At 54.8% G+C, this 26,952-nt stretch overlaps 1 protein-coding gene across 5 annotated transcripts in view; it reads right to left on the minus strand.

The window, feature by feature from the left end:
- The window catches only part of SAMD11 (sterile alpha motif domain containing 11), a 116,518-nt gene that overhangs the window by 4,083 nt on the left and 85,483 nt on the right, over window positions 1-26,952 (minus strand). For all 5 annotated transcript variants that reach the window (XM_064678481.1, XM_064678480.1, XM_064678484.1 and 2 more), the window contains 6 exons: window positions 22,908-23,058; window positions 13,750-13,865; window positions 13,346-13,424; window positions 11,832-12,547; window positions 4,469-4,593; window positions 49-159 (listed from right to left, as the gene is read on the minus strand). In XM_064678481.1, the coding sequence (XP_064534551.1) occupies window positions 49-159; window positions 4,469-4,593; window positions 11,832-12,547; window positions 13,346-13,424; window positions 13,750-13,865; window positions 22,908-23,058 (1,298 nt within the window). The remainder of the gene's footprint in view (window positions 1-48; window positions 160-4,468; window positions 4,594-11,831; window positions 12,548-13,345; window positions 13,425-13,749; window positions 13,866-22,907; window positions 23,059-26,952) is intronic.

The following is a 26,952-nucleotide window of genomic DNA, read 5'->3' on the forward strand; positions in this document are numbered from 1 at the left end:
GACAATTTCAGAGCATGCCACGTGCTGCTACAGAGGAGATTTTCCTACCTGTGACCTTATCTTCAGGGCAGGTCCGAGTTTCAGCCCCATGTTGTTCAGTAAGTGCTCTTCTGTCAGGAGGGGCAGGGTCTCTCCATCAATGGCCTGCTCTCGGAATACCTGGAGGGAAAGCACAGCCCAGGCTCAGAAATGCCACTGACACACCCAGTGCCCTTGTCCTGCCCTTGCACAGAAGGGCAAGGTGGGAAAGGTGAACTCCAAGAGTGAGGTCAGTCCATATTTATACACCAGAGGTGTTCACAGTCCTGCCCCCACAGCCAGTGAGCAAAAGGAGACACACGTGGGAATGGGAATTAGGGCTGGTTGGGTCAGTTTATATAAAACAATCATTTTTTTTTCTCCCCCTTTTTTTTTTTCTTAATGTCAGAACAGGGTGTGAAGTTTTTCATCCCAGGTTTAGCACCCAAACCAGCTGCCCCAAGTGCAACTCCATCAGTGTTTGACAGCAGATTTGAGAAGAGTGACATGCCCAGGGGTCCCAACTCCAAAAAGGGCAGAAAACAAGGGGGAAAAAAATTAAATTTTGGCAAATCCTAAGTCACTCACACTTTGTGTGGATACTGGGGAAAAGTTGACCCAGTAGACTCCAAAAATATTTGCAGTCCTCACTGAGGCAAATGCCATAGAAAAGGAGGGATGATGGATTGCTCATGCATTTCCTTCTCAAAGCTGCTAATTCCCAAACAGTCCAGGCAAAATACATAAACAGATCTGTGGAGCACATGCTGCAGGATAGATGGATTCACGTGCAACACTTCTGTACTTTTTTTTCCTGTCTCCTCCTTTGCCTCTCAGGCATTCCCACCATCCCTACAACACTTGAGCAGCCTGGAGAGTGCAGCCCATCCTGCTCCCAGAACACCCACTGGGATCAGGGAGGATGATCCCTCCTCACTGGTCTGTTTTAACATTCAGCCCTTGCTTTTTCCCCCCAATACTAAGAAATCTTGCAATATTTATTAGTATAAATACTAATAAACAGTATTGATACTGATAAATATTTCAGTGCCACAGTGCTGATGGAGCATGGCAGGATCCTACAGGGTTGACCTGGCCTTCAGACAGTGCCATTAACCATCTCAGGGCTCTTCCCCCTCTCCCCATTAGCTGAGGGAGGCAGGACCTGGTGATGTGCACACACAAATGGCAACAGGGCTGGTACAGTCCCAGAAAACAGCAGTTTCATATCAACACATTAATACCTCCAGCCATGCACAACTGCACCATTTTAACACATTATTAAAGAAAAAAAAAAGCACAACAACCTTCGTTTTGCCTCCATCTATCCCAAATGACAGGGCCATGCAAGAGTTTCCCACCTAATATGTGCCATGTTAGCAAGGTTAAGGTCTGGCTGTGTGGTCTTATTGCTCCATCCTTCACACACGGTGCAGGGGACGCTCCCACCAACCTCCTCGGGGTGTTTATTTGCACCAACAGGCTCCATTTCAAGAGTAAATTTGGTAATTCAGCCACCAGCTCCCCTTGCCTCTCTGGGAGGTGTCACTCAGCTCCCTCTTTTCCTTGCTACCCCACCTGCCTGTGCTCCCTCCCTCAACACCTCCTCAGTGTTTTTGCCACACCCCAGCTCACATTTGGGGCTGATCCTGCCCTCTCCTCCTGCAATGGCTCACACACAGTGTTTCTATTACTAATCACTATGGCAGAGGGGGTTAAATTTACCCCAATAACTTCTTTTCCAGCAGCAGAACCACAGCCCAGAGCCATCCCTTTGGAGACTGGCAGTGGCTGCTGGAGCCAAGTGGGTTTTATTGCTGGACTCCTCCAGCAAAGCTGCTCAGGGCTGGGGCTGCAGCACACACTGCTGCTTTTTGACCCAGCAAAACTTACTACACCAGTTTCTTTTCCCTTCCTCTGCAGCCAGTGTGGCCAGGAGCCAAAACCCTCCCTTCGCTCGGCACTAAAACACTCCACAAAAAGCCTTAACTTGGGAAAAGCATCCCCTTGGGTGTCCCCCAGATCCACTGCAGAGACAAAGCTGAACACCGTCCAGCTGGTGACTTTTTTTTTTGCTGAAGTTTTTTCCTTGTTTTGCCTGAAACATGTTTCTAAATGCACAGCATTCCACCCGAACCTTGCAGGGTTTTGCTGGCGGGAGCAGCCTGCGGAGCAGTGCCAGACCTCCCCGGCAGCTGTGGGTTTGGAGAAGGGGAACACAAGGCAGCTCTGCAGCTCAGAGTCACCCCTGAGCACGGGCATTTTCACACAGTAAAAAAAAAAAAAAAAAATAAATGTTAAACACACAACCATGGCATGAAAAACATCATCTCTTAAAGCCTCGAACTCCCGCTCGAAGCACCGACGTGGCCAGGGGGTGTTTGCAGCAGCTCCCATCTCCATAAAACATTTTATTTGGAATGCACTGGGAAGATTGCTGAACCTCAGCTCTTGATTCCCCCCTCTCTGGTGCACCAGGATGGTGTGGAAGGTGTAAAGGGATGATCCTGCTGCGTTGGAGATTCCTGCACATTTCCTACTGGCCTGGTTCAGAAGCATCCAGGCAACTCCGACTGTCCTTCCCCAGCACAGGAATGCAGATAAACCACACCACCACCAGTGGAAGGGCACCCCAGAGGGGTGGGGGGTAACAGGGAATGCAAAGGGCTGTGTATTTTGGTTTTAGAGCCTTTTGTTGGAGCTCTCAGCAACACACTCTGCAGCCCACACATGCACACTTGTGAACCCACCCTCGTCCTCGCTAAACCCAGCTCCTGAACTCCCCTCTGCACACACAGATGCTCCCATAAACATCCATCACCCATCCACCATCTCTCTTTCTATCCACAGTTCTTTCCCTCCCTCTTCTCACTATCAGAACCTGACCCTCCTCTCTCCCATGCACCCACTCACCCTGATCCACTCCTGAGCACAACCCAAATCCCTGTCACTCCATTTGGGGACGGTTACATGTCCCCCATCTCCACAACAAACATTCCCTTCCCTTCCTCTCCCCCAGCCCAGCTGTTTGCTCCAAAGCAGCACTGGTTTTCCAGGTAGTTTTAAGGAAGCATGTTGTGATGGGATTAACATCATGGTTTGGGGGCAGGGAAAGACAGACTTTAGACTGAAATCCCATTATCCATCACCTGTGCAAGGAGAGGGAGGTGGGGGGCAGTTCCCGGGTTCTGCTTCCCCTCTGGGGATGCACCTTTCCCCATGGCACTAAATCAGCATAACCTACAGGGAATCATCTCCCTGCAGGCAGATACACACACTGCTCCCCTGTCAGGGGTCCCAGCAGGCACAGAGGTGCCCAGTTTCACCTTTCCCAAAATAAATGCCTGGGGATGGGCTCAGCTCCAGGAGAGGACACAGGACCAGTGCAGCACAGAGGGACAGACAGCACAGGCCAAAGGAGGGGCAGCAGACTTTTAGAAACCCCATTTCAGCCAGCCTGGATGTCACAGCACAGCCCTGTACCCCTCAGCTGTCAGCTAGGGCAGCTCCTCTGCTGAAGAGGCACATCCAGAAAGCTCAGCTCCTGCTCTCCATCCTCCCTTCCAGACCTGTTCTCAGCCCCTGCTGAAAGGCTGGATTGTCCTGAACTCTGGCCCTTTGCCTCTCTATCTCTGCTGCTTCCAGTCCCTCCCTCAGTACACTACATCCTTTTCCAAGCTGCCCAGGAATCCGTGCCCTTGGAGCATCCCTCAATGGCACATTGATCACGGCCTCGGGCAGATGCAGAGGCAAAAAACACAGAGGGTTGGTTTTTATATTGCACCTCACAATCCCACACTGAGCAGGCTTTATGGGCACCCCACTGCTGCTGGATGTTTCAACTCTGCTGTAAATGAGCTTAAAAATCACCACTGAGGTTACTCTGATGCCTGTGCAGGCACAGGGTCCCTCCCAACCCCACTGTGACCCCACAGTGTGCTGGGTGCAGCAAGAGAGCAGAACACAGCACCTTCTGCCAGGCTGGTTGGCACCACGGGCTGCCCACCCCGATTTGGGGACCCCCTGGTACCCACCCCACACAAAGCCACTGCTGTGTCCAGCTCCACCCCGGAGCATCAGCAGCTCCTAAAAGCATGAGATGGGGGTGAGAGATCAGTGACACAAAGCCACTGACCACAATCAACCTGAGCTCAGGTGTTCACTCCTAACCTTGCCCCTAATCCCATCCTCTTCCACCCAACTCCCTCCTTGTTTCTGTCCATCTACAAGACTCATCACACACCTTCTTCAGGCTCTTCACCAGCAGCAAGTTTAGCAATCCCCTCGGAAAAAAAAACACCACACAGCTTCCAAGCCCTGCAGGGCTCTGAGATGAACCTCCTGGGAGGGACAGTGCAAGTACAACAGGCAAAAACGGGAGGGAGAGAAGGGGGGCTCACAGGGAGGATGTTCCCCCTCCAGGGACGTTCTTGAGCCCGCTCAGATTTACCTGAGTGTACTCGGTGCAGCCAGACAAGTTGGACACGAAGCTGCAAACATCCTCCACCGTCCATTTGCTGATGTCTTCCAGCGCAGGGCTCTCCTCACCATCCAGAAACAGACCTCCCATGGTGCCTGGATTGTTTGGAGTCGAGGAGGATGGGGGGGGGGAAGGGAGTAGGGAAGGAGGGGAGGAGAAAGAAACATAAATCATTAAAATCCCACACGGACAACAACTAGCCTGAAATCTGAATATTTTTCTCTAGCCACACATTCATCTTTAATGACCTGTCAATTAAAGCACTGGGCAGGGTCAATTCATAGGCCTCTTCCTCCTGGAGGTCCCTGGCTGAGGGAGGGGGGCAGGGGGGGAAGGAAAAATCCAAGCTAATGCATTTCATGTGTTTAATGTTCTTCAGCTGCAGGGGGAGAAAAATAGGGGGGAGGGGAGGGAAGAGAATTAAAAAAAAAACCAAAACCCTGAAGGAGTGTTTCTCCACAGGCACCACAAAGCGGAAAACTCTGCCTTGCCCTGTGGGCTCCTCTCCCCCAGCCCTTCTCTCCTGCCGACGTGCTCCGAATGACAACAGGCCCCTGGTGCAGTGGGAATCACTGGGGAACTCGTGCTCCTTCCAAGTGTTCCTTTCCAACCCAGCCCAGCCTGAAGTATCCAAGGGGTGGCTCTGCCCCAGCCTCGGGATCTGCTGGGCATCCATCTCTCCTGGCCAGGCGTGTGACGGGTGACGGGCTGGCCCTGCCACCCCCGTGACAGGGCACAGACAGCAGGGCTCGGGCAGAGCTGAGGTGTCAACGCTCCGAAACGCAACAGCAGTTCAGGTCCCAGCCCTGTCAGCACCGAGGAAGGTGATGGGCTCCAAAAGGGTGGAGGAGCAACCCCCCCCCCCCCCACCCTCCTGCATCACCAGTGCCTGACAGCACGGGATGTGTGTGCAGGGAGGAATCCAAACGGGACTCGGAGAGGAGCTGGAGAGGCACAGGGAATGAAAATGGGGAGAGAAACACCAGCCAGGTAACTCATACCTGCACGGGATGTGTGTGCAGGGAAGAACCCAAACAGGACTCAGAGAGGAGCTGGAGAGGCACAGGGAATAAAAATGGGGAGAGGATTATCCAGGATTATCAGGTAGAGAGTTTATGAGGGGTATGAACTGTTCTGCTTCAGGGCACGAAGAAGGACACTACCAGAAAAAATATTTCTCCCAGGGGCCTGTCATGAGTTACCAGCCAGGTAACTCTGATCTGCACGGGATGTGTGTGCAGGGAGGAACCCAAACGGGACTCTGGGAGGAGCTGGAGAGGCACAGGGAATGAAAATGGGGAGAGAAACACCAGCCAGGTAACTCGTATCTGCTCTGGGTATAAAGGGGATGGGTAATGAAGAAACCAGACTCCAGAAAACACCCATTTTGGGGTGTGATTGGGGGGATGAAAGCCATTATTAATCTGTGGAACTCACTGCTGTGTGATATTCGGACCAGGAGACAACAAGGACATTTATAGGGATGTGAACACCCAGGATTATCAGGTAGAGAGTTTATGAAGGTATGAACTGTTCTGCTTCAGGGCTCGAAGAAGGACACTACCAGAAAAAAAAAAATTTCTCCCAGGGGTCTGTCATGACAAAATTATCTGTCCTGTGGGCTTAAGGTTTTTCCCTGATGGATTTGAACAGGGCTGTGGCTGTAACCCCCTGCAGCAACTCCCTCATCCCTGCCCACAGCAGGCAGGACAGTCCTTCCCCAGGGAATGGCAAGGTAAAGCAGGGTCCAACAAAGTCATGGTGGGGAGCACAGGCCCAGAGGACCAGGAGTGTCCAATTCCCTGGGGAATACACCAGGTCAGAGGGAAGAGGCACAGACAGAGGAGCAGAGCCACACACCACGGCTCCAGGCACTCGCTGGCAAAGCCCCCAAAGCACATCCAAGGGAACAGGAAAAGCACGGGATCTCCACAGGAAGTTATCATGCCAATAAGATGCTTTTAAAACAACAGCAGCCTGCCCAAGGAGCAGGCAGACGCTATGTAATCATTTCCACTCCTTTTCCGCTCCCAGCTTCCTGCTTCCCTTCCCAGCCTCACCCTCCGCGCCGTTCCCGGAGCTGCACCACCACCACCAGCACCACCACCCCTTGGGAAGGTGACAGCACCGTCTGCTTCACCCAAAACCCCGTCCCCCCGTCCCCCTGCACACCTCTGGGCAGCCCATGTGCATCCCCCAGGGCACTGACTGCTCCAGGACCAGCAGCCTCACAGAGAGGGGCCACCGGGACCAGCCACAGCTCCCAAAATTTGGGGTGAGTCCGTGTCTCCCCCTGCACTCATTGCCAGTGCAGACAGAGGATTGCCAGCTCCAGTGCCAGAATGTCTTGGCTGGAGCCACAGGGAGAGGCAGGAGCTCCCCAAGGCTCTCAACACAACGCCGAGTAACGTGCTCTTAGGAGATCCTGCTTGGGCAGGGAGGTTGGACCAAGTGAGCTCCAGCAGTCCCTCCAACTCCACCCCAGCCTGGGATCCTGTGACAGCTCTGCCAGCTCTGCCCATCCCTCTCTCCCCCCGTGCCTCAGGGACTCGGTCACATCTCTGCAGCCCTCCTTGCCAGCACTTTCCACCAGCCCAGGACTCTCAGGGCTCACTGTGGGCAACCACCAGACCTTTCACACCTCCTTCCCATCCTTTCCTTCCCACGGGCACAGGTTCCCTCCCCTCCAGCCTCAGCTCAGGCTCACCAGACGCCCTTTGCTGCTCCCGGGATGGCTCTGCCCAGCTGTGGTGTGCCAAGCAGGGAGAGCCCACTGCTCCCTCCTCACCACCCTGCACCCTGCCAGAGCCCAGGGAAGCTCCTCACTCTCTCCACACCTTCTTTTTCCAGCTAGAAAAAGCTTCAAATGCTTTTGTGTGCCCAATAACAGAAAACCACCAGCTTTCCTGGGAGCAGGCGCCCATCGGCACAGGAGGTGAAGGAAGAAGCCACTGCCAAAGGGCCAGCAGTGCTGTCCTTCCCCTTGTCACCCCCAGCTACCAGACAGACAGATGGACACAAGCCTTCATTTCCATGCCTATCACATTCCACCTTCCAGGAGACACACTCAGAGCTGCTTATGTTAAAATTCACAGAACGCTCAGGTGGCCGAGGGCTTTTTTTTTCCCCACACTTTTTGTCATTTGGAGGGGGGGGGATTTTTCTTTCATAGGGTGGAGGGGAATTCTCTTCCTCCAAAAGAGTGGCTGCAGCCTGGTAAACAGAGGAAGGGAAACTGAACTCAAGATTATTCCAGGCACAGTCAATGCTCGGGCGAGACACCTCCATTTGCAGCCAGAGCGTCTCCGAGGGGATCCGACTGCAGCAGCCAACTGCTTCAGAATTAGGTACTTCCTTATTCCAAAAGCAGGCCAAGGACTGAATTCCAGCAACACAGTGCTTGGGAACGAGCCCTCCAGTCGCCAGCCAGCCTGAACTATGCTCAGGGTTTAAGCTCAGCCTGCACAGAGAGGGGCTGGTCAGTCCCCACCAGCATGGGCAGGCATTCAGCCCAGATGTTGCTCCCACAGCTGGCAGGGAGGAGGGATCCCTCTCCTACACACGTGCCTGCAATCCTGGAACCCCACTGGATGAGGGATCACTTTCAATATTACTGGCACAGCCAGCAGAGCTGGGCCAACAACTCTTGTTCCTACAGCAGCCTCTCTCCTCTGTGGTTTTCTCTCCTTTGTCTCTTCCTGCCCCAGAAGAAGGAAGGGAGAGGTCAGGATGCCCACAGACAAACACACACAGAGCCTGCTGTATCCAGATCGAGGATAAGGCAGAACCCACTGCATGGGAATATTTTCCACGTACCCACACACAGAGAAATATAATACGGCCAAAATATTTATCTCACAGAGTTTGTTTTCCCTTCCCATTTATACCAGGGAATTACTAGTGGAAATATTTTTAGGAGGGGGAAGGTAAATACCAATACTTTGGGTTCTGGCCTATTAGCAATTTCTGTGCCACAGAATGTAAAATCTAGAGGGTGGAAACACCTATTTCCACCAAGATTAGTGGCAAAACACCCCTGTTACTACCAAAAATCAAAGAGTGAGTGGTATCTCCAAAGGCTCAGTTCTGTTGTGAGTACTCAGCACCCTGCAGTCAGGGTTGCAGAGCCTGGTGTCCAGGTGTGCCCCCTGCCCTTCTGCTCCCACCTCAGCTCTGAATCCACCAGGAACAACCTCGGGAAGGATTTCTGTAGCTGATTACAGTGGTCCCTCCACCTCAGCGTGCATCTGGTTTGCAACGAGTACAGGTCCAGCCCTCAGCACGCTGGTCCCTTCCAATTTTACGGTCCCTAGAGCAGAAGGGCTCCTGTCCTTCCTCCTGTCCCTCCCTGGGAGGATAATGCACCGTCTGCTCCATCCCTGTGCGTGGCTGCATCCACTCACCCAGCTCTGGCAGCTCGGAGAATGATAACAAATAGGTGCCAAGTGGCTGGAAGGGACGCACCTTCGATTATAATAATGACATGTCACTGGATGCTGCGGGGCTGCAAGGAGGCATAAAGGGCAGCATCCATTCCCTGCCAGGCCTCCTCTGTCTCTCCCCATGATAAATGATGGTCCAAGAGGCTGGTAATGGATTACGGAGCATTTCACCAGATGGGGCCCAGCGTGTGGGGACTGAAAAGAATCCATCGTCCCAGGCCGGTGTCGTGTGGACAGGTGTCCACGTAAAAGCCCTCACCACCCATGCTGCCATCCATTTATAATTTCCCCCTCCCTCCTCCTGATATCCAGCTGCTCCAGGAACACAAGCCAAAGGCTGGAGGGGGTCATGGGGAGCAAACCTTCTGGCCATCCCAGTCAGGGAAAGCTCTGCTACAGATCCACCAGCCGGGCTGCAGCGGGACCCGCATCCCAGTCTGTGCTCCTGGCACCACAGGAGACAATCCAGGTGCCAGCTGGGAGACACAAAGAGAACCCCCACGGAAGCCAGCCCACCTATGGCTTTAATCAGTTTTGCTACCACTCCCCAACCCCTCTCCCTGTGCCTGCACCCCCTTCCTCCCTCCCTCCCTCCTGCCAGAGAGGTCACGGAGCAGCACGGCAAGGCTTGCGTTAATTGCTCTCCAGACTACAGATCAATAGAAGGATTTTAGCCTCCTGCACACTCCATCCTTCACCTTTTCCAGAGGACGGGGCTGGAGGAGGGCGGCAGGAGGAGGAGGAGGAGGAGGAGGAGGAGGAGGAGGAGGAGGAGGAGGAGGAGGAGGAGGAGGAGGAGGAGGAGGAGGAGGAGGAGGAGGGGAGCAAGGCTGCTGAAACCTTGACGAGATGAGGTCATCGAGCAGCCGCCAGATCCCCAGAAGGCAGCTCAGGGAATCGACCCAGCTCTGGCTGCCTCATCGATATGCTTCCCAGCAGGGACAGAAAACAGCTCTCTGCCTCCAGGGGAGCCTCCCTTTGCTGGAAGACCAGAGGAACTGCCTGAAACTCAGGGGTCCTTTTCAGCTGGACGCTTCTCCCCTCTCCTCTCCTCCCTCTCAGCTCTTCCTCTTGGCCTGCCACGTTACCTGCCTCAGATGGGTGGTCACTTTATCATTCCAGTCTCTGGTGTAGGGCACAACATCACATCCCTCCAGGCCTAAAGAGCAGTCTTTGTGCAGAACAGGGTTACAGGGATTGTCTGGCGCCAGGGAGAGGTGGGCTCGGTTCAGTCTGTCTGTCCTCAGGTGCTCTGTGCTCCCCAAGGGCCACAGGAACACATTTTTGCACCGACACACGTTACCCCAGCACAGCCCAGGATCGCTGCAGCTCTTGGATCGATACAAACCCTCAATATTTCAGTTGCTGGACTCCCAGCTCCCCCATCGACCCGTGGTGCTGCATCGAACAAGACGCCCTGTCTTCCCAAGGCTTTTCAGGTGAGAGGTTTTGCTGTGGAGCTGAGCACAACGGGGCCTAAACCCCACAGGCAGGCAGGATTAACAGCCCCAGCACCGTGTGAAGCCAGCCAGAAGCCAAAGAGCCCTCAGGAAAAGACCTACAGCCCTGGAACAGGCTCCACAAATCAGAACTGCCTGAAAACCGGGCAGTGAAACACAGCCCTGATCTGTGCCGGGGCCCCAAGACACGATGGTGATATAAATTCGAAGTGATAATAATAAATGGCCTATTACAGTAACTCACACATTGCTGGGGGAGGGAGGAAACCCATGCACATCCCAGGCCTCCCTGCAGAGCCTCGCACAAGCCACGAGCACCGCGGAGCTGCGCCTTTCCCCTTTTTAATGGCTGGGAGAAAAAGGCTCCTGCGAGGAAGCCTCAGCAGCCCAAGGCAGCAGGAATATTTATCATCTTGGCCACCTGCCTGTCACAGGAAAAATCGCTTCCTCCCTCCTGGTTGGGAGGCAGCTCTAATGAGTGATGGGCAGCCACGGCCGCTCCGGCAGCCTCAGCGACCCACACGCCACGTCCCCCCCTCCCTCCTCCGTGAGGCAGGAGGTCCCACCGCCTGCTAATCGCTCACTCAAATAATTAGCTGAGGCAGATTTTGGCTCCTGGCTAGGCTGGCAGGGCTGCCACCCTGCCCTGCCCAGCTACCAGGCTTTGAGACCCCACTTTGTACCATCCTGCTCCAGCCGTGCCTTTGCTGCCCGAGGGACTGTGCCACTGGGGACTGCAGTGACTTCCCTGCCTGCCTGTCCCACCCAACAGGCACCAATCCAGCTGTCCCAGTGCCTGTGACACGGAGTAACACACCACAGGCAGGGGAAAGAACCCATTCACCTCCACCCTGGAAAAGGGGCACAGCAGTGGTTACTCTGACAGCACCCTGCAGCCATTAATAACTGTTGCTGCCTCTCCCTGAAGCTCTCTGTACTTTACTGGTGCCTGTCCAAGGTGCCAAAGGAGGCCCAAGCAACTGCAAGATCCCTCAGGCCATCATTTTGGGGATTTCCCTTCTCCCTTCACTCTGTCCCTGCTGGTCCCTCTTTATGGCCCTTGATTTGCTTCACTGCAAACAGAGTCCTTCATATTAATTAAAAGAAGGGTTTTGGTTCCTTGCAGAGAAGCACAGAATCACTGAGGTTGGAGAAGACCTCCAAGACCATCAAGTCCAACCTCTGACCAATCCCCTACCTTGTCAACCAGACCAAAGAGCTGAGTGCCACGTTCCTTGAACACCTTCAAGGATGGGCACTCCCACCATCATCCCGGGCATCCCATTCCAACATTTAACACGGAAAAAAAGTTTTCCTTTCGAAAAAAAATGACGGAAAGTTGAGAAAGCAACCACAACCACACTGTAGAATGAAGGGGGGGTAGAAGAGCCCCGCTTTTAGCACCACAAAACATGTCCCTCGTGCACTCACCTGCATGGAAGTAGGGGCTCATGGTGTAGGGGAACCCGAAGGGCAGCGGCTGAGGCGGCGGGATGGAGGCCGGCGGGAGGTACTTCACCTCGGCCTTGTTGATGCCCGGGCCGAGCAGGTGGCTGGGGGACTCCGCGCTCGAGGAGCTGCAGGGGGCATTCTGGGCAGCGCCCGCCTCGCCCATCTCCTTGGCCCCCTCGCACGCCTTGCCCGCCTCCTTGCACTCCTTGAGCTCCGCGGCCGAGCCGCCGCCGCCCTCGGCCTTCAGGCTCTCGGGCTTCTCGTCGCTCACGTCCGCGTCGCTCTCCGAGTCCTTCATCTCCTCGTCGTTACAGTCCGGGGCCCCGTCCCGCGCCCGCGGCTCCGCCGGCTCCTTGGCCTCGCCCAGGCCCTGCGGCTCGGCGCGCTGCTGCCCCGCGGTTTTCCGGCTGCCCCGCCGGGGCTGCTCCTTGGGCGGCGTGGAGGAGCTGGCGCCGGGCACGGCGGGGTTGAGGGACAGCAGCGGGGTGTTGTTGTGCCGCAGCACCAGCATGGCGTTCCGCCGGGACAGCTCCTCCCGCAGCGGGTGGCCCTCGGGGATGTCGTGCACGTTGCGCAGGGCCGGGTGGTCCGGGGGCAGCCCCGGGTGCAGGCTCAGGGGGTCGCCGGCCAGCAGCCTCTGGCGGTGGAGGTTCTCCAGCTCCTTCTGGCGGATGATCTCGGCCGACATCTCCAGCCTGGGTGGGGAGAAGCAGAGGGAATGTTGGCAGGAACTACCCCTGTCCTCGCTGGGCCACCTTGGTGGTTCGCCTCAGCCACATCATTTAAGGGTGCCCTCAGTGCTAAGAAAACCACAGTGCAGGTGGGGTGGGCAGTGGAGTGGATCAGGACAGGGCTCGGGGATCTTTCAGAGCAAATATTAACATTCTTGTGACTGTGTGAATTTTCTTCTGGTAGTTTTTTCTCCCTCCACTGCAGGTTCTGATCTAGTGAACAAATGTGCAGTAAGTGCAAAAATACTCCAAACCAGATCCCTTTCCAAATGGAGTTATTTTTAAATGTCCTGTCACAGAGTGCCAGACTTTTTGCTTGGACTTTCCTCTACAATGTGGGATCATCACAGTGCAGCAATGACCTGTATTAGGACTTGCTACTTTCATGTCTTGGGCTGGGCTTAACATCATGTTAAATAACGTGATGCTGCCAATCTTATTTGTGAAGAGAATATTTGGGTTGGCCTTATGACATTAATGGTGCATTCCATGGGACAAGATCCAAAATCACAGGATGAACATGCCTTTTCTTCCTTCTGGGAGGATTTTGTGTGTCAGTCCCACTTTATCTGTGCTCCAGTCGCACGGGTGGGATTTGTACTCATCAAAGTGTTCCCTCCACACCCACATGCTGTTTCCACTGGTCTCAGCTGGACACTGCTCTGTCACCCGGGCACAGCTCACCCCACACAGCACCCCACCTTACTCTGCCTGCTGCTGCTGGAAAAGGGAAGGAAAAATCCATCCCTCTCCCACACTTACCTGGCCAGGTTTTGCTTTCGTAGCATCTCCTGCTGCCGTGCAAACATCTCCGCTTGTGCCGGCTGGAGGAACCCGTAACCTGGGGACAGGGAGAACAGCACCGTGGGCTCACTCATCTCAGCACTGACTCTTTGCTACCTCAGCTCTCCAGAGGGCTAGCTCAGAAAGAAAAGGGCAACTGAGTGCTGCTTTCTGCTCTAGAGCCCGCGGGTTGAAACACCAGGGAGGCTGGTGGGGACTAAAGGAAAGAGTAGCCAAGGCAACTGCTGCTATTGCTGCAAAACCAGGGTGAAGTCAGCACAGCAGTCAGGGGGAGACACAGAAAGTGTGGCTGGGCTGTTTGGGTGGAGGACAGTTTGTCCCAGCCCGCCCTGGCTGCCCACAAGCATTACCTGTGCACTCACCTGGCGTCTGGCACAGCGCCGAAGGCACCCCGAGGAAGGGAGGTCTCAAGTGGGGCCCCAGGGCAATGTGGGGAGCGTTCTGGGGCGAGAGCAGAGGCGGTGGGTGGGAGATCTCCCTGCAGAAATCAGAAAATAAGTTCACGTTGAAAACCTGGAGGCTCCATCCAAAAGGGCCCCGGCTCAGGAAGGAACATCCTGGCTGCAGGTGACCTGCACTCTGAGCCAGAGGCTAATTCTGATACGCAGAGCTTCTAAAATGCAGAGAAAGAAACCAAAAGAAGCAGAATCAAAAGGGGAAGAAAGCAGTCAGGACTCCATGGGTCACACATACTTCCCACCTTTGCCTCTGTGGTCTTTCAGATGGGCTGAAAGGGATTTTGGCTGCCCAGGGCTAGCAAAGGCACAGCTGCAGATTCTGCATCTGCCTCTCCCTTTATCAAGCCTGGGTTTCTATCTCATCTACCGACAACTGAAAAGGTATATTGTGTTTTGGGAGCTGGAGAGGGGTTCCAGAAAAATCTGTAGGAAACACCGGCACGCCCTGCAGAAAATCCCTGTCCTAGCTGGGACAAGGGGTGGTCTTTAATTCTGGAGAGAAGAGCTGGGAGTCAGGCAGAGAAAGACAGACAGGAGAGATGGAGAGAGGGATGTGAAAGTGCCACGGGGCCAGTGGGAAGGTGTCCTGCTGGAGAAGGGGTGGGTGATGCTGGACAGAATGGGCAGAGCAGATGCCAGGTGGTAAGTCAGCTGGAGGAGGCAGGTTTGAGTGGTGGGAAGAGGACAATGCCTGGAAGCAAGGCAGGTAGCACTTGCTTGCAGCAGGGGGGAAAGGCAAAAAAAAAAAAAAAAAAAGAAAAAAAAACAGGCAGGAAGGGAGTAAGAGCCAAGGTCTCTTCCATTAGTCAAATCTGCCCTGGGAGCCTGCAAGCAAATCTGCTTTCCGGCTGCACGTCTCTTAATTCCTTTTGATGGCCACTTACAACATTATTACCTTCACCAGGGCATCCAGAGGCAAAGCCAAGTGCTGTGCCGTTTATTTTCATTTTACGGTATCTCCCTGTAAAATCTGCTTCGGGAGAGACTGGAGGGCACGAGAAAGGGGGCCAGAAGGTGCCTGTGACTTTGCATCAAACAGACCACACGCACAACCACGCTGCCCATTTCAGAGGGGGGGGGATGACACGGGAGGGTGGGAGGAGGACCCCCAGCTGTCCCATGCGGTTTGGGGGGGGGGGGGAAGGAATTAACACCGTGAAAAAACAGATAAGGACTCTTTGGGGGCGAGGTGGGCAAGCAGAGATCTTCCTAGTGTGGTTTTATCCCCAGTCTATGCACCAGCCACTACAAAACGCTGATCCACGGCTGAGATCCCCCCTCCAAAATTCCTCCTTCTCGCTCACCCCATCTTCTGCCTCCCTCTTCTCCCCTGGCTGCCTCCGCCGCTCTCCTTCCCTCCTCCTCCTCCTCCTTCCCTCCCCTAGCTCTCCTCTAAACTAATTGCACAGCTCGCTGTGTCTGGAGGAGAGCCACGGATCGATCGGTCGCTGTTGAAATGTTAATGCTAATCGTATAACCGCTCCGCCAGCACCTCGCACTCCGCTGGCAGCTCCAATTAATCTCAGGTAACGCAGCGCGTGACCTTCGGCTCCGAGCCGGGGCAGCAGCCAAGCGATGCTTATGTAATTACACCATGAAGTGTGTAATCACCTGCCCTAATCCCCGAGGCCTCACAATTAGCCGAGGCCCCCCGGTCGCCGCGGCTGCCAAGTGCTTTTGCCACCCCGGACAGCCCGCAGATGAATAACGGACAATTAAAGCGGCGTGACGGGGGCTCCGAGGTGTCCGCTCGATCGTAATTAGCTGTAATCACGGGGAGACGAGCCCGGGCAGACGTGCTGTTCGTTTTATAAGAAGCAATTTAGGGAAATCAAGTCGCTTTTTTTTTTTTTTTTCTTTAACCGTTCCGTGGCCGGGCGAGCAGCCTCGCCTCGTCCATAGTGCGGGAAAGGGGGATATCCTGCAGGAGGTCCCGAAGCCCCAAGTGGTGGCAGCCTGAAGGGGACTCTAAAAACAAAGGAGCTTCTTGATTTTGGCCGAGAACACAGAATCTGTGCCCAGGAAAGCGGAGTGTTTGATAGGGATAAGGACAGGGCACCGGAAAATAGAAGGTTCTCCCTTCGGTGGCAGCCCGGTGTTTATCAGGTTATTTTTATGCTTTAATGTTGTGCTAATGGGCATAACTTTGATCCCTAAGGAATTCGCATCTGCTCGAGACTCTCTGCAGTTCGTTCCCTCTGTCCTCTCCTCGGAGCATCCCTGCCTTCTGGGGCCTGGGATCAGCTCCTGGTTTGGGCTGGCCAGTGAGGAGTGCCTGGTTGGGAAAGGGGATGCAGCAAAGGGACAAAGCTCCCGGCCCCAATCCCAGCGGCAGGAACGGGGCTGAGCACAGCAGGAGCGACTTCAGACTGAGAAGTCAGGTGCTGCCTCTGTTCCACACACGCCAACACGCGCTGGGGATGAGTCCAAAGGCTTGGAAAATTCAGGGAGGCGCATTCACACACGCTGTCACCGTGCCTGCCTGACACAGCAGCACACGGAGACCCCGGCGCTGTCCCCTCAGCAGCCCTGGAGCTCCCCACCAAACACACACACAGGGAAGCACTGCTGGTGAGGCCAAAGGAACAGGAGCAGCCCGAGGTCCCACACCACACCCCTGGAGCCTGGCCTGAAGTCAGAGAAGGGAGGCTGCAGATGGCCCAACACGAAGGGGTCATTGCACCCCTCCTGCTGTCCCCCTTGACACTCGGCATCAATCCCCAGCAGCAGAGAACTCAAAAATCGAGCAGGCACGCTCATAAATATTTAGGGAACGAGCAACTCTTCTCCCTGCAGGCATCCTGATGCTCCACAGCTCCTGCTGCAGAGCCCTGAGGAGCATCTCACCTCCGTGTGAGACCGTGGACAGACGCTTCCTGCCATCCCACAAACCCAACCCTCTGGACACAGAACCTGTTGGAGCCTGCCACTGCTCCCTCCCAGCCCATCTGCCTGGTATTTGGCATGGAAACCTGGCACAGGAGGGAGGCAGTACCACCAGGTCGTGTCCTGGCACGGAGCTGGGAAGCCCTCCCAGGCTGCCTGGTGCAGATACAGCCAATTGCTTCCAAGCCAGCTTGGAAAAGAACTGGCAACCCCGGAGTAAAAAGCCCCAGAGACTTTAACAAAGGCTGCTGTGCTTTTAGACAGACATGCAGCACAACACTAATCCTTGCATCCTTTCCCAGGTATGTACCGGCCTTCAACCCCCCCATTAAATTCCCCCCCCATTAAATTCCTTCCTCCTCTTCCTCCACCACTCAAAGGGCAGAATTACAGCCCCATATTCTGAGAACCTGAATTTAGCCCCTGGCAATTACATCTGATAAGCCTTGTCCTTACCTTGCAGAGAGCAGTTCTGTGTTACTGCATATTCCTCCCCCCACCCTCTTTTCTTTTTCCCCCCTAATATGCCAGCTGGAGGCTTGTGAGCAGGGTATTAGGGGATTTGCACTGCATGCTGCTAAATTTGATATGTCCTTTAACAGGAGACAAATGGTTCACAAGGCTTAAAAAGTATTGACTTTTCTTTAACAATAAGCACTAATGGCCTTCAAATAATCAATATTTAAAGTCATTATGGGGTTACACATTATACTGTTAAAACCAAGCCTTTCACTTTAACCCCATCATATCCTCCCCAGCCCAGAGCAATGCTCCCCCCTGACTTCAATCCAAGCTCCGAGGGAAGGCTCGGAGCACAGGCTGTGACTGGAGATGTGAGAGGGTCAGAAAATGCAGATTGAAACCGGCAAGGCATGGAAATAAATTTAGAACGGATGGAAGAAGGGGAAAAAAAAAAAAAAAAAAGAGAATGCATGAAAGCTCTGCTTTCTCCTGCTCTGCATTTGATAGGAAGAGACACTTTAAACCCGAGGTAATAGGCAGGCAGCACACAGCTCCTCGCTGCTCTGCCATCCCCAGACACTGTGCCAGGAAGGGAAAATAAATAAAATGAAAGGGCTTTCTAAAAATGGTGTTTGGGATTTCCAGGCAGGAAAAGACATGCACTGGAGCTGCCCTTCTAGGGCAGCAACGAGGCCTGGACACAGGGAGATGGGCCTGGTTTGTGCTGCCCGGGGAAATCGCCCCCTCAAAATCCAAACTGGTGCTAAAACCAAATTAGTTAAATCGGGTCAAGCTCTTTGGGCCTTTGCTCTGCATAACATTCAGCCAGCTGGGATCTGCCGAGGATCCCTCCAGTGCAAAAATCAGAAAATCAGAATATTCAGAGCAGAGAGGGGGACGCAAGGCTGGGGGGTGGGTAAGAGGGGGAGAGAGACAGCGCCCAGAGAGCACAGGAGGATGTGCCCAAGGAGCCAGCAGTGAAAAGGAAAGCCTCCAAAAAAACAGGGGGGAGGAATTAGGTGGTGAAAGAACAAATCGTAGCAACAGCAGATGGAAAGAACTCCATCCAAAAATCCTTGCTGGGTATTTTGGGCACATCTCTGCTCAGAGAAAGCCTCTGGCTGATGCACAATGTCTGTCAGCTCTGCAAGGGAAGGGCAGTGAGAGCCTCTCTGAGACTCTGTGGCTCCCATTCCCAGAACACTCCAGCCAAAGGGCTCGGCTTCCCAGGACCCCGGAGATGAGGATGCTGATGGCACCTCAGGCAGGCAGCATTTCTTGTTCCTTGGCATTCCTCCTGCCTTCCCCTGGAACTGCCTGTGGTCCTGGAGGATGAACTGTGTCCCTAATGCTGGTTGCAGACAGCCCCAGAGCCAGCTGAGGGCTTGTACCAAGGACCTGCCTCAACTCCTGCCCCTCCTCTGACCAGGCTCTGCCTTCTCCCCTCCTGAGAGAGGGGCAGGTCCCCCCCAGACCCCCACACTACACACTGCAGGCACGAGAACAAGCTCCTCACAACTCCTAACACAGAACTGATGCTTCATATTCAGCCAACAAGCTTCACCCCACTGGTCACACTGTCCACCAGCTCAGCCAACCTCGCCCGAGCTCCCGGCCAGTCCCTTCTGTTTGCAGGGCATGAAAGGTTTTCCTGAAGGGGGGAGAACACAAGTTGTTCCCCAGGCTCCAGGTACACCAGCCTGCTGGGAGAGAAGCACAGAGATGAACACCTTGGGTGAGAACATGCCAGGCTAAACGACCCCAGCAAAACCAAGCACGCTGCCAACAAAGCCTGGAGGCAGGATCCAGGGGGTGGGATCCAAGAAAACTCTGCAGGGCACAGACACCTGCCATTTTTGCAGGATGTCTGGAGATGGGAAGTGCTCCAGGCTGGAGCAGTTACAGTGGCACCTTTTAGTTGTGCCCTTTCCTCTTCCAAGTCTTTTTATAAAGCTGAACTCAACAATCCTCTCAGACAAACCACCAGGCCCTGGCACTCCGTAATCCAAGCCTGAATCAATCGAGGAAGGATCTAGGAAACCAAAACCATGAAACCAAATGGATTCTCCAGCCTGTGGCTTGAGTCTACTTTTGGCAAGATGTCTCAGTTTTACTGACTCTTTCCGACAGATGGACCAAAGAGGTGAAGGGGCCCCCAAGCCACTAAAGGGACCTTGGAGCCTGGTCCAAGAAAATCCATATCCACGTGTTTGTGTGTACATGAGTGTATCATCCCCTCAAAGCCACTACTCACCTGCCTGCCTTGTCCTTAGTGTCATTAAACCTTCCAGCCTGTTTCTGACCAGCAAAAATGGGTGATAATTAGTTGATGAATGTCTGAACACACCCATCTTCCCAATTGTTCCCTGTCTCAGACCCACCCTCACCCCTGGAAACAGGAAAGCTGTATGGTGTAGTTCTCATTATCAGGCAAGTTCTCTGCATTCCTGTCTTTGCAAAAACATCAGTGCAGCCCTGATAAATAAAACTGGGTCACCACTGTGGGTTTCAGCCCCTTTGCTTTGCCACACATAATGGTTGAAGTGACTAATTATTCTTACCCACAAAGCTGCTGCACCTGAGAGCTGACCTGATCCCCACAGATCTCCCGATAGGAAGCTGAAATGGAATTTTAACACCATGCCAAACAGTTCACATCCCCCTGCATCATGTGTTATTACTTCTGCTCCTGGGAAAGGAGATGCTGTAAATCTACCTACAGTTTGCCTACGAACCTGAAGCAGCTCCCTCCACTGCCTTCTCCTCTGTCAGTGCCCACCTGAACCTCTGGAAAATTCTGTACCTTCCTAACAAAGGTGCACAGAGGCTGCTGTGATTTACCCTGTTGACAAAGACCATGGCAGCCAAGTACAAAACCCAAGGGTAACAGGAAATGGAAGGGAGAAGTTACCCCACGCAGAACTTCACTGCTTTACAACGCACAGCCACAGTTTCTCCTGGTATTCCCAAAACCACCCCTGGTGTTCTGGCTAAACAGCCAGGAACAATTTGCACAGGACAGCTCCAAACAGGTCACGTCTGGGTGGGAGCAGAGGGATGCAAGTGGACCCTCAGTGATACTCAGGTGGCTGCAGAGCTCTGGGGAGAAGTAACGACATTGTGCACTAATCAGAGAATGGTTTGGGTTGGAAAGGATCTTAAAAATCACGTAGTTCCAATCCCCTGCCACGGGCAGGGACACCTTCCCATGCACTAGAGCAGGTTGCTCAGAGCTCCACCCAGCTTGGCCTTGGACATTTCAAGGGATGGGGCCATCCACAAACCATACCAAGCAGACTTACCAAGTCATGACCACGGGGACAGCTGTAGCTTCCCATTTCCCAGCAGGTCTCCCCAGCTCTGCTAACCAAGGATCATTACACCTAAGAGCCTGGCCGAGGAGGTTGGCCACAAAGGACCTCACCACACCCTCCCTGGGGGAGCAGATGGCTGCAGAAAACACAGACAGCCTGGTCTTGCCATGTCTTGGGATGGCAGAGGAAGGGAGCACAGGATGTGCCAAGCCAGGCCCACCATGGGGATGTTTCAACATAGTTTGTCTCAAAGCTCCTTGGAGAATGACTTTGCCCAGGAATAAGAGCAGGTCCCGGACACACAGTCGGAGCTGGGAGCACTGGGGGAAAACAAAAGCAGGGCTGATAACCTGCTGTGAGCCTTATTTCAGCCTGCAGGCTCTTGGACAGAAACGAGACCACAAAAACAAAAACCAGCTTCTTTCTTTCGTGCCCACCAACACAGCCACAGGCTGGTCTTGCTCACAGCCAAATAACCAGACCTTTACAAGTGGGTGCAAATATCCTTGCTCCCCACAACCTTACCACATTACACTGCTCTTGCAACTGAGCCACTCAAAGGCCTTCCCAAATGCCAAAATACAACCTGCTTTCGAGATGAGAACCACTGTCACCGAGCCACAAGGGACACTGAGACACTGAGTGACTCCTGCAGCCCTGTTCCAAGGTCCCACAGGTGTTTCTCTCAACATCAAAGGCAGTTGTGCCCCTGTGTGTTCCTTCCCCCTCCTCAGCTCGCCAGGATTTCGCTCCCACACCAATGCAACTACTCACGGGACTACTTGGAGAATCGAATCAAGATGAAAAGTGGTGGTTTGTTCCAACAGTCAACTCCTGGCCTTCAGTCTCTGTCCCCTGAGCTAGTGAGCAACTTCTCCCCCCTTTTTCCCAAACCAAATTTCCTGGCCTAGCCCAGCTCCATCACCTCCAGCACCTGCCTGGCCGTGTCAACCCCTGGGTCTGATCCAGATCGAACCCATTTTCGGTTTGCCCCTCCTGCGAGCAGCACCTCCCCGTTAGAAGCCTCCACCCTTCCCGTACATGCCTTTCCAGCCAGGCCTCCGGCTGGCCTGGCACCTCTCCAGGCCACACAGCTCTGGAGGAACGTTCCTGCTGACTGGCTGCACTGAGACCCGTGGATCCCTGCATTCCTCACAGGTCCGCCTGCAACCCGCACGGATCGGGCTGCGTTTTATGAGGCGGGTTAGCCAAAGTACACCCCGCAGGAGAAAAGGTTTACCAGGTCTGCCCAGCCCCTACACATTGCAGAGGCACTTGGTTGGAGAGAAGGAAAAACGAGAAGGAAAAAAAAAAAAAAAAGAAGGATCTCCAAGGCTATAAATACGGGGGGGTGGAAAACTCTGGACTCAACACGTACGTACACGTGCTACAGAAGTGATGCTGCAGCCTGCTCTGCACCCACCCCCTCATGAAAGCCAAAAAAAGTCTGAATACCAGAGCCTTTCACGGCTTGTCCCGTGATATCCAAAGCCTTTGCATCCCCGTGGCCCTTTCCCGCCTCTGCTATCCCTGTCAGAAACGCACGCAGCTTTAATTTAATTTCCCTCTGATGTTCTTGATTGCTGAGGGAATGGCTCGTGGCACAGAGCAAGATAAACGAGCTAGAATTTCCTGGGGGGGGGGGGGGGAAGGGAGGGCAGGGGAATATCAGCTTTCCAGCACTCCTAGCAGTGGTAAAGGCAAGCTGTGCCTCTTTTCTGTGAAAAAGAAAACTTCTCTTTCTACTCCATCCTAGAGCATTTGTTCTCTCCCCTCGTCTGGAGATGCTGCAAAATGCAAAGTTAAACACCTAAACTTGCTTTTGGCCAAAGAACAGGTTGAAGTGGCATCTGCCCTGGAGATCCAGGGCAGGATTGGGATCATTCCAGCCAGACAGTCACTCACCTGGATGTGGATGCACATGTGCCCAAGCACAGATCACTCCCTTTTCCATACAGACACCCCAGCATGGGACAGAACACCCCCCACCAACTTCTGCACCTGCACAACACCCAGGGGAGACACTCACACCTCACCTGGGCAAACCAGCCCTGCCCAACCCCTGGGCACTGCACAGAGTAACACAACCCTTAAGGTTGGAAAAGCCCTCCGAGATAGCTGAGTCCAACTATCAACCTGACACCTCCCTGTTCACCACTAAACCACGTCCCCGAGGCGCCACATCCACAAGTTTTTCGAACACTTCCAGGGATGGTGACTCCACCACCTCCCCGGGGCAGCCCGTTCCGACGCTTGACCCAGGCACTCCCTCCCCTCCCGCACCCCCAGGACACCCGTACCAGCCTTTCCAGGCTTTCCCGAGGGTGCCACCGGCGCGAAGCCCCCCCGCCCCGCACCAAACCCCGCCCCGGGGCGGGGGGTGACCCGTGCCCGCGGTACCTCTCGGGGAAGTGGGTGTCCCTGTGCTGGGGGAGGCCCTGCTTCCTCCGCTGGCTGGAAGAGTTGCTGGCCGAGGGGATGTGCGCTTCCATCGCGCCGGGGTTCCGCGCCGCCGCCGCCGCTGCCACCTCTTGCCGCGCCCGCAGGAGATCTGGGACAGGAGGGAAGGGATGAGCTGCTTGCCCGGCATCGACCCCCGCACAGCCCCTCCCTCCCCCCAGCCCCGCGGATGGACGGACAGAAAACACCCGCTGCCCTCCCGTCCCCGCCGCGGGGGCTGCTCCGGGGATGCTCCGGGCTCCCCGCGGGCGACAGCGCTGCCCCGGGGCTGCTCCCGGCCGTGCCCGCAGCCCCTCGGGCGACAGCTGCCCCCCCGCCGCCCATCCCCGCGGCTCCGGGGCTCCGGGAGAGGCTGCCCGGGCTGCCCCGGTACTCACACGGCGGAGCGGGCTCGGGCTGCTCTTGGCGGGATCCGCCTCCGCCGCCGAGGGAGTTTGGCAGCGGAGGAAATTGTGCAACTACGGGAGGGAGGGAAGGAGGGAGGGGGGGTGGATTTGCTGTTTAATTGCCTTCCTGCCGGAGGGAAGGAGGGAGGGAAGAAGGGGGGGGAAAGGGAGGGAAGGATGGAAGGAGGGATGGATGGATGCGGGGAGAGCAAAAGGAGAGGGAGGATCTCCCCAAACTGCCGTCTGCCCCCTCTCCGCGGGCGCGGAGCCTCCCGGTCGGTCCCGAGCGGAGCCGTGGTGGCACCTGCCCCGGCCCCGCCGTGCCCCCTCCGCGCCCCCTCCGCCCCCGCTGGGCTCCGCCGAGGTTATGGGGGCTCCCCCGGGGGCCGCAGCGTTTGCTGCGTGTGCTCTGCCCCGGTCGGGACAGCATCACCCCCCCGAAACCACAGCCCAGCAGCTCCAGCTGCTGCTGAACGCAGGGAACAGGGGGTCACTTCCCCAAGTAGTCTCTTAAATCCACACCTGACTCCCGTCGTTCACCTGCCCGGGGAACACCCACCCCTGCTCCCAGGGACAGCCTGGCAGCGGTCTGAGCACCCAGGGCTGTTTTCCCAAGCATGGTGCCCCCCCTCAGTCAGCCCCCCACATCCTGGGGGATGCTGTGGCCTCACCTGGGCAAGGGGTGAAGGCTGGCCCTGCAAGGTCTGTACCTGCCTGGCACAGCTCTGCTGTAGGAACGGGAAGGGCCTGGCCACAGGGCAGAGGAGGATGGGGTACAGGAGGGGCCCCTCCCAGCCTTAGGCACAACACTTCCATCAGACATCAGCTGCAGGTCAGAAATGCACCCCTCATTAAACCTGTGCTGCCCTGGTACCACTGCAGAACCTGTGACCTGTGTCACCCTACCTGTGACACGTGTGCAGTGACAGGTTATACACCTGTACAGTCTCTCCAGGGCGGGTGTCACACAGGGGCTGTGTGATGGACAGTGCAGGCACGGCCACAGTCACCTCAAGCACCACTAAAGGGGATCACAGAGAGCCCCAAGGAGGAGCAGGTGATGCAGGTACAGCTGATGTGCTGCTGCTCAGGGAACAAGGACTTGTGACATGGACACCCATACCAGTCGCACTGACAGAGGCTTTTCCAGAGTGCTCCTCTCTCCCAGGTAAGCATTAGGAGCCCCTTAGTCCCTGTATCTATATAAAAACACTCCATACACAACTTACACCCCACACCAAAACCTCTGCTGCCATTCACATGGCACACAAGAAACTCAGATGCACAAGAGCACACTTGGAGGAGACCTCCCTCACGTGCTCACTGTGCACCAGGCTGCAAAAGGAAACCAAAACACAGCTGGGGAGAGGAGGAGAGGGAGATTTATCTCAGTGAACACACCCTGGGCAGGATCAGCTTGCACACTGAGATTGCAAAGCCCTCCACACGTCCATCCTCTTCCCACGATGGATTTGTAAAGCCAGTTTACTATAAGAACAATGCACGACCCTGGTGATGATAGACTTCCAATTTCCTTGCCTTCCTTTATACCACCATGCTGTTTTCCTTCAGTTCTGGAAATCCCAGATACCCACATCCCTATTAGCCCAGCCTGAGCTTCCTCAGTCACATCATCCAACATTTTGGTGATGGTCAGGGCTGAAGCCCCGTGGTGGGGTGGAAACACTTACACAGCTGCTGTTTTTGCTGGCAGTAAGGAGGGCACCGGTGCCTGAATTTCCAGCCACACTCACAGTCCCTGTCCCCACACCCCCAGCTGAGGGGACAAACCTTAAAATGACGCTTCTGAGCTGCAGGGGTATGTAAGGAACACCAAACCCCACTGGATCACGTAAAAAGGCCCAGAGAATTCGCCGAGCCAGGGGCCGTGCACCTCGAAACGTTTATAAATTAATTATCTGAAAAACCCAGGTCACTCCTCAGCGCCACAGCGCCTGTAATTTAGAAGTCTGGCGTGCAGCCAGTTCCAGGAGCTGCATTGATCCTGAATGACCGCAACAACCCCCTGCACACCCACCCTCTCCTCGCTGCTTTCTCCCCCCTCCTCCCCTCCCCTGCGCCCCTACCCCCTTGCCCAGACCCCCCCCCCTCTCCCCCAGGATCTGTTATTTACAATCCTGCACTCTGACAGTTGGGAAATCAGATTGATTGACAGTGGGACGCTGGCGGATGGAGGTTCCAGGCACGGAGACAGACTGAATTCAGAATGTGGGATGAATGCCACTGGGAGAACGGGGGCGGAGGAGGGAGGGGGGTGCTGGGAGGGGAGGGGGGGGCTGAAAAGCAATTAAAAAAAAAAAAAGATTTCTAAATTATTAACATTTTTTAAATTATTAATGTTATTGGTGCCTCCATGTGAGCCCGCAGATAAACTGCGCTTTGTACTGGCACTAATAATTTATAGCCCAGCCAGGGCCCTGTGGTGTGGAGACAACCCAAAAATACACCAAGTTTTGTCTCGTCAGTGTTCCACGAGGGAGTCTGTCCATGCAGGCGCCTCTTCTCCCCCTGCCCACCCAAAACCCCAGGGTGACCCCCTCACCTAACAAATGCTGCTGAGACAATTTAATCATAATCATAAAAATACGTCAGGCTCTTAATGTAATGAACTACTCTGCTTCTTATAAGGGAGAGAAGTTCTGCAGCACATGCTGGTGGGATGGACACGTCCATGAGTCCAGCAGCCATCCAGTGCCAGGTTGGGTGGTCTGTCGTGACTGTCTGTCACAACACTCGTGCACACAACACATTTTGAGCTGTGTATTTGCTCTGTTGTATTCAGCATGGTCTACATGTGTATTCTACATGGTCTAGATCTGAATTACTTGGTTAAATATTCAACCTGGGCATAGGAGTGTGTCACCCTTTTGTGCACAGTGTTACACGCTGTCCTCTCCTCTGTGTTCATCACATGTACATGTGAAACTTCAGCCCTAGGGCCCCGTATCCCTGTGTTTGCAGGAGCCCTGCAGCTCTGAAAATGCCTGGGACAGCTCAACACCACACACAGAGCGTGTGCCATGTTCACCGGGCCGTGCCTCAGCACAGGTTTGTGCCGTGCCTTTGCTGATAAGCAAATCCTTACTCCACAGCGAAGGGAATCGCCTTCCTGCCCCCAGAGAAGCCAATCAAATCAAACAGAGTGGAAAAGAAGACAGCCTCTTCATTAACCTAACAAGGAGCCCCGGGGATTTACACTCAGAGACCAGAGATTCTCCTCCAGCTCTTGCTGGATGCTTTGCTGATGCTGCTTGTGCTCCTCCCCCGGCTCCCCGTGTGAGCCCTCCACACCTCGGGCAGGAAGCAGCAGAGGGACAGATCCTTGCACAGCCCTGCTTTTCAGTGATGCTCCAACCCTCTGCCTCCACGACTGGAACAGCATCACCTTTTCCATCTCCCTGGCTTTGCCTGATCCAGAGAGCTGAGTTACTTCCCCCACTCCTGGCTCCTGCAGCGCGGGACTCGGTACAAGGCATGGCTTTGCTCAGGGTGAAGCTGAGCCAGTGGCAGCAGTTTCAGCTCACCCGAGGGAAGGTGAGGTGGGCTGAGGAACCCGTGGAGGGAACGCTTGTGGATCC

The sequence above is a fragment of the Pseudopipra pipra genome, chromosome 22, assembly GCF_036250125.1.
Source record: "Pseudopipra pipra isolate bDixPip1 chromosome 22, bDixPip1.hap1, whole genome shotgun sequence".
NCBI classification, from domain to species: Eukaryota; Metazoa; Chordata; class Aves; order Passeriformes; family Pipridae; genus Pseudopipra; species Pseudopipra pipra.